Raw genomic sequence first — 7,838 nt, forward strand, 5'->3', positions numbered from 1 at the left:
GCACCTGATCACCACAAAAAATAATAACTTCTATCAGGGAGATACAACAGGGAGATGTGACGTTGATAATGAGATGAGTCATGAGATAAGTACATTTAAAGTCCAGAAAAGGGTTGTTTAAATCAGTGCTTCCCAAACTTTTTCCCAGTGTGACCCTATTTTAATGCTTCAGATTCCGTGTGACCCCAGAGTGAACATCTGAGGGAAATTGTCGTGCCGGGGATGGGGTGGTGGTGGGGGGCCTCAGCTGTTGAGCGGGGTTGGGGGGATTATTAATGTATTTGATCTCTGATTATTAATGTAATACCACCCTGATTATTCATTTATAGGGTCCTGATTATTGACACAATTGGCAAACAATGTGACTGGATTCTGATTGTTGATGCCATAGGATTCTGATTATTAATTGAAATAATTTGGATTAATGTATTAGCATCCTGATAATTGCAATAATTTCCTGATTACTGAAGCAATGGGCAGCTGATCATTAATCACAGTATCCTTACCATGCAGAAGGAGGCCATTCGGCCCATTGAGTCTGCACTGGCTCTCTGACAGAGCATTCCACCTAGTCCCACCCCTCTGCCTTAACCCCATAATCTTGCACATTCTCCCTTTTCAGGTAGAAATCCAATTCCCTTTTGAATACCTTGATCAAACCTGCATCCTCCACTCTTTCAGGAAGTTTGTTCCAGACTCCAACCACCCTCTGAGTGAAAAAAAACTTCTTCACATTACATTTACTGCTTTTGTCAATTATTTTCTACCTGTGCCCTCTAGTTCTTGATGTTCTCTTGAGTGGGAACAGTTTCTCACTATTTACCCTGTCCATACTCCTTAGGATCCTGAATACCTCTATCAAGTCTCTTCTCAGCCTTCTTTTCCCCAAGGAAAACAGTCCCAACCTCTCCAATCTATCCTCATAGCTACAGTTCTTCATCGTGGGAATCATCCTTGTGAATCCCCTCTGTACTCTCCCTAATGTCTTCACATCCTTCCTCAAGTATGGCACCCAGAACTGGACGCAGACTCCAGATGAGACCTAACTAGTGTCTTATACAAGTTCAACATGACCTCCTTACTCTTGTACTCAATGCCCCTATTAATAAAGCCTAAGATACTATATTCTTTATTAACTGCTGTCTCAACATGCCCTGCCATCTTCAATGATCTATGTATGTATACACTGAGGTCCTACATCTCCTTTAGAGGCTCTCTCTTTATTTTATACTGTCTCTCCATATCTTTCCTGCCAAAACGAATCATCTCACACTCCTCTGCATTGAACTTCATCTGTCACATTAATGCAGTTGGAATTGTGTAAGTAATGTAATAGAATCCTGATCATTAATGTAATAAGACATTGATTATTTATACAATAAGATCCTGATTGTTGATGCAATAGGCACCAGACTATTAATGTAATAGTATCCAGATTATTAATGTGTTGGGATCCTGAATCTTAAAGTAATTGGACTCTGATCATTAATGTAATAGGAACCTGAGCATTGATGTAATAAGGTCCTCATTATTGATGCAATAGGATTCTGATTATTAATGTATCAGTATCCTGATTATTGATACACTATGATCCTGATTATTGAAGAAATCCGTTTTCCAGAAACAACTGACCTTTTCACAACCTTCATTTGCAGCAGCAATTGGACCTCAGAGAGTAGTCCATTAGGCTACGCCCACTAACAAAACAAAATGCAAGGATTTAAAGGGGCCTCACAGCTGTCAGGAAGCAGTTGGAGTTCCACAGCAGCCATTGCTGCCACAGAACTCATAAGCCCAAAATCTCATCTTGGGACACCACTGGAGGGGTCACGACTCTCAGTTTGGGAAGCCCTGACGTACACTGAGACTATAAAATCCAAACAGGCTTTTAAAGCTCTTGTCACAGTCTAAGCTTTTAAACTCTCTCTCTCTCCAGTATGAACTTGCTGGGGGGTGCTGGATGACCGAGTGAATCCCTTCCCACACACGGAGCAGGTGAACAGCCTCTCCCCAGTGTGCATGCACTGATGACTTTCCAACTCAAATGAGTAATTAAATCCCTTGTCACTGTCCTTACATTAACACAGTTTGTCCCCAATGTGACTGTGCTTGTGTCTTGACAGGACAGATGATCGGCTGACACCTCATCCAGGGATATGGAGAAAGAGTGGGGGAATGGGATTAACTGGATAGCTCTTTGAAAGAGCCCGTGCAGATTTGATGAGCCGAGTGGCCTCCTTCTTTGCTGTACTATGATGATATCCTATGATTCTATAACAGGATAATGATTCATAATAAACACCATAGGATTGAATCATAAGAGTTCAGAAGGTGGCCATTCAGCCCACTGTGTCTGTATTGTCTCTCTGAAAATGTTACCATTCTGACCCATTCCCCTGATCTTTCTCCTGATCCCTGAAAATATTTCCTGATTAAGTGAAAGTCCAGATCACTTTTGAAAGTTACTATTGGATCTGATTCCACCAGATTCAGACAATGTGTTCCAATCATCAGAACTCACTGAGTAAAATAATCTCTCATCTTCACCCTGGATTTTTTGCCAATTATTTTAAATCTGTGGTTACCAACCATCCTGTCAATGGAATCAAAATCCCCCTATGTAAGTGAAAATTCTTCAAAAATGTCCACACCTTTATTAAATCACTCTTCTTTGCTCTAAATAGACAATCCCAGCTTCTCCAGTCTCTCCACATAACGGAAACCCCTCATCCCTGGTACTATTCTGGTCAATTTTCCGTGTACTCGCTCCAAGGCCTTGACATCTTTCCTGAAGTGTGGTGCTCAGAACTGAACACAATATTTTAGCTGAGGATTAAAAACCAATTTATAAAGATTCAGTGTGACTTCCTTGCTTTTGTACTTCATGTCTCCATTAATAAATGGAGGACCCTATTGTTGGGGGGATGTTGGGTGGTCAGCAGTTTAGTGAGAATAGGGTCAAGGGAGCAGAAGGCAGGTCTCATGGACAAGATGAACTTTGAGGAAGTTAGAAGATAGGAGAGAAACTGGAGAAAGATGCGAGTTCAGGGCTTGGAGAAGAGAAAACTTCAGAGGGAGTTTGTCCCAGTGGGCTACTGGAAGGGAGGGAAGCAGCAGGGGAAGCAGCAGAGGCAGCTGATCAGATTGTCCCAATCTTAGTGACAGAAAAGCTCCATGAGCTCCTCGCGCTTGTTGTTGGGAGGTGAGGATGGAGGAGACAGGGGAGAGAAATTCAAAAGGAATTAATGTTAGAGATATTAAAAAGATTCAACACACTGTGTTTAATACAAAGCTGATTTTATTTGACTTTTATCCAGAATATTAACTACGATATTTGGGCTGGAGTTTATTAACATCAGTAAAAATAGACAACAATGAACATGGTTCAGTCCTGGATGTGATTAACAGCAAAATCCAGTCACTGTAATTGTTTGTGAACTCGCTGGTGACTCATCAGGGTGGACGACCGAGTGAATCTCTTCCCACACACGAAGCAGATAAATGGTCTCTCTGCACTGTGAACTTGCTGGTGTTTCTGCAGGTGGGATGACTGAGTGAATCCCTTTCCACACACGGAACAGATGAATGGTCTCTCTCTAGTGTGAGCTTGCTGGTGTATAGTGAGCTGAGATGATTGCCTGAACCCAGTGCCACACTGAAAGCACCTGAATGGTCTCACATCAGTGTGACTACGTTGATGGCGCATCAGTTCCCCAGAACTTTTATAGCACTTTCCGCAGTCTGGGCATTTAAAAGGTCTCTCATCAGTGTGAACTCGCTGGTGCCTCAGCAGGTTGGACGACTGAGTGAATCCCTTCCCACACTCGGAGCAGAGGAACGGTCTCTCCCCAGTGTGAATTCGCTGGTGTACAGTGAGTTCACATGATTGCCTGAACCCAGCCCCACAGTGAGAGCACCTGAACGGTCTCTCGTCAGTGTGAAAACGTTGATGGGACATCAGTTCCTCAAAACTTTTATAGCACTTCTCACAGTCTGTGCATTTAAAAGGTTTCTTGTCGGTGTGAATTTGCTGGTGTCTCACCAGGTTTGATGAACAAGTAAATCCCTTCCCACACACAGAGCAGGTAAACGGTCTCTCTCCAGTGTGACCTCGCTGGTGTATAAGCAGGGTAGATGACTGAGCGAATCCCTTCCCACACTTGGGGCAGATGAACGGCCTCTCCCCAGTGTGAACTCTTCGGTGTGTCAGCAGGTCAGATGAATTAATGAACCCCTTCCCACACTCGGAGCAGGTGAACGGCCTCTCCCCAGTGTGAACTCGCTGGTGTTTTAGCAGGTAGTTTGACTTTGTGAATCCCTTCCCGCACTCAGAGCAGGTGAACAGCCTCTCCTCAATGTGAATTTGCTGGTGAATTTCCAGCTCAGATAGGTAATTGAATCCATTCTCATAGTCCCCATATTTCCATAGCTTTTCCCCAGAGTGAATGGTGCTTTTTGGTTCCATGTTCAAAGGCTGATGATATTCAGGTCCTGATGAATTGGGCGACTCATTCAGATCCTGATGTGATGTTTAGTTTGAGTTTCTGAACTGCAAATCCTCCCCTTCTAATCCCCTGTGCAATTGATTTAAAAAAGGGAGTGAGAGAGAACCCACACATACCAAAGGCAGGCTGTGAAACTGAGCTGAATGAATTTGGTAATTTGTGGGCCAGAACTAGGAACAAGTGACCATGAAAGCTGCTTGATTGTCATAAAAACCCAACTGGTTCACTAATGTCCTGCAGGGAAGGGAACCTGCCACCCGGTCTAGGCCTACACAAGATTCTGGACACTATGGGAGGAGAGAGAGAGAAGTGGGAGAGGCAGGTAGCAAACGAGAGACCAACTCAACCATAACTTTGACAGAAACTCCCAAACCCTCAACCTCCACCACTTGGAAGGACCAGGGTAGCAGGTGCATGTGAACACCATCACTTCCAAGTTCCCCTCCAAGTCATGCACCATCCTGACTTGTTGACATCCAGTCCTGGATGAGCAGAAATTTCCTCCATTTAGAAATTGGCAGACTGAAGCCATTGTCTTCAGTCCCTGTGGTAAACTCCACTCCCTAGTCACCGACACCATCCCTCTCCCTGAAAACTGTCTGAGGCTGAACCAGACTGTTCACGACTTTGTTGTAATATTTGACCCCAAAATGAGCTTTAGTCACATATCAGTGTTATCACCAAGACTGCCTATTTCCAACTCAGTAACATCGCCTGACTCCACCCTAGTCTCAGCTCATCTGCTGCTGAAATTCTCATCTATTCCTTTGTTACCTGTAGATTAAACTCCCCTAACACACTCCCAGCCGGCCTCCTACATTCAATCTTCTTGTAATCTTGAGGACATCCAAAACTCTGCTGTCCATGTGCCGATGCACACTCAGCAGGTCAGGCAATATCTGTGGAGAGAGAAACAGAGTTAACATTTCAGTGTGTTAATGAATAAAAATGGTGCAGAATTTGATGGTCAACATAAGCTCAGAAATGGAAGAGAAATGGACTATAGCATAGGGATAACAATTCCTGACTGAAAGATAAAACTGATAAGCCAGCAGCACATGGTCGAGGGATGGGCGGCCGTGGAAAATGCATTTTTACATGATCAATAAAAGTAACAGTAAAATACTAAACATAACTAAAATGCACCCATTACTTAGACAATAGCAGTGAGGGCAGAGGTGAAAAAGAGCAATGGATGGACATGGATTCAGATCCACAGTGAAGGTGTCACACCAGCCATGGAATCTCTCACTGATAACACAGCATAGCACTAAAAGCTCTAAATTATAGATGGATGCTCAATAATACTCCCCTCTGTAACAATTCCACTGTTTTCAATTTTAAAGTCTCTTGTTGGAGACTTCAGCTGGAAATATATCAGAAGCACTGGAGTCAGAGAAAAATCTCCCAGTTGAGGAAATACCCGGGGAGCGGGGTGATGTCACTGAGCAATTGTCAGTGTGCGATGACATCACAGACACGAACACAGAACATCTGGGTCTGTGCAAACCAGTGATCACCACACATTATTAAGGATGTGAAGGTCCTTGAGAGGGTGCAGAGGAGATTTACCAGAATGGTTCCAGGGATGAGGGGCTTCAGTTGCAATGTTAGGTTGGAGAAACTGGGGTTGTTCTCCTTGACGCAAAGGAGGTTGAGGAGAGAGTTGATAGAGGTGTACAAGATATACACCTTATAAGAGGTTTAGATAAGGTAGGTAAAGAAAAACTGTTCCCATTATCTGATTGTAAAAGGATTATGATCATAAATTGAAGATTTTAAGCAAGAGATACAGGGGGAATGAGAGTAAGAACTTTTTTTACACAGTGAGCGGTAATGACCTGGAACTTGATGCTTAAACTCAAAGGCCGATGATATTCAGGTTCCGATTAATCGAGACTTAATGTTATGTTTGGTTTGAGATTTTTGTCTCAAAACCCTCTACGTACCAACTGTAAAAGGAGTTTCCAAAATCCATCCCTGTCAGTCCGAGATAGAAATTGACAACATTGGTATTCATAATAATAAGGGGCATCGATAGTGTAGATAGGAAGAAACTTTTCCCTTTAGCGGAGGCGTCAATAACCAGAGGGCATAGATTTAAGGTAAGGGGCAGGAGGCTTAGAGGGGATTTGAGAAAAAAATATTTCACCCAGAGGATGGTTGAAATCTGGACCAGGCTGCTTGATGGCCGGCACGGACACGATGGGCCGAAGGGGCTGTTTCTGTGCCTGTTTCACTCTCTGTCTCTGTCATTCATGCTGACAGGGAGAGTGGTGACCGCGCATGCGCACCCCCATGACGCTGGCGGCCTTTAACCCGGGCCTTTCACAGAGAAAGATACCGCTCCGTTGGTGCAACCAAAGTACCTGCAGCTTCTTGTTTATGGCGTTGAGGCCTCCACTCCCACCCACTGTCCCTAACGCTGCCTCCGCTTATCCGCCTTCTTCCCGCCTGAAGATGAGACAAACAAGCGTCTGCCCATGAACATCACCCGCACTGCGCATGCTCCAGGTCACTCACTATGCCCGGCGAATGATTGACGGAGGATTCGGACCAATAGGCTGGAGCGGGAGCTGCTGGTCCTCCAGCCAATCGGAGTGAATGAGGGGCGGGGCTGAGCCCGGATCTCTCTCATTGGCTGAAACTCTGCATCATTTTGGAAGCTGATTTGTCTCAAACTCCAGGAGGAAACTGGACCTTTCTGTTTGTGGCTTTAAACAGATGAAACCCTGTGGGTGTGGAGCAAACATTTCAACATTCGTTACTGAAATGGATTCATTCAGGACAGTCAGCAGGAATTATTTCAGGAAATCACACAGTGTAGTGATTGTTTCTCTTTGAACTCATCCCTTGGAGAGTAGTCTGAATTAATGGAAGAATTCATAGGCTGTTTAACGCTCCTTCTATGTCTGGTACCATTTAATTCCAGCCAATCTGTTGGTCCGGCTTCAACCGGGAGAGTTTGATGAGTTCCCACGACTCACACAATGCGAGTGGACAGCCAGACCAGCAGGACACACCTATCCTGCCTGACATCAACCCAGAATGAGCTGGAGAGCTGTCTCCATTCAGCAGGACAGTCTGCAGTGGGGTTTCTGACTCAGAGGTGGGAATGCGAAGTTACTTTTTATTAATAACCCTAAAAGTTGCAACTGCCACCGAACTAACAGATCTTCTCCTTTGTCTGTCCACTTCATTTTCCAAATAAAGTTTTGTTTTACTTTTGCAGCTTAATAGTGGCACTTACATCATCTAACCACCTCCTTCCTTGTGAAAGTGCTCAACTACAGTAGCTGCAGAAACCACATCCTTATCTATCCTCTTCCAAGC

The 7,838-nt window shown here is 44.2% G+C and overlaps 1 protein-coding gene across 1 annotated transcript; it reads right to left on the reverse strand.

The window, feature by feature from the left end:
• Positions 1-3,289: 3,289 nt before the first annotated feature.
• LOC144697016 (uncharacterized) lies at positions 3,290-6,910 on the reverse strand. Its single transcript, XM_078568771.1, has 3 exons — positions 6,875-6,910; positions 5,280-5,404; positions 3,290-4,574 (listed from the first exon to the last, which is right to left on the reverse strand). Exon 3 carries the CDS (start codon positions 4,463-4,465, stop codon positions 3,419-3,421), a length of 1,047 nt encoding a protein of 348 aa, XP_078424897.1. The 5' UTR covers positions 4,466-4,574; positions 5,280-5,404; positions 6,875-6,910; the 3' UTR covers positions 3,290-3,418.
• Positions 6,911-7,838: the final 928 nt, after the last annotated feature.

This window comes from Cetorhinus maximus, chromosome 23 (genome assembly GCF_964194155.1).
Source record: "Cetorhinus maximus chromosome 23, sCetMax3.hap1.1, whole genome shotgun sequence".
Taxonomy (NCBI): domain Eukaryota; kingdom Metazoa; phylum Chordata; class Chondrichthyes; order Lamniformes; family Cetorhinidae; genus Cetorhinus; species Cetorhinus maximus.

Bases quoted from the DNA above. Each gene is read 5' to 3' on its own strand.
- LOC144697016 (XM_078568771.1), bottom strand. From the start codon at position 4,465: ATGGAACCAAAAAGCACCATTCACTCTGGGGAAAAGCTATGGAAATAT.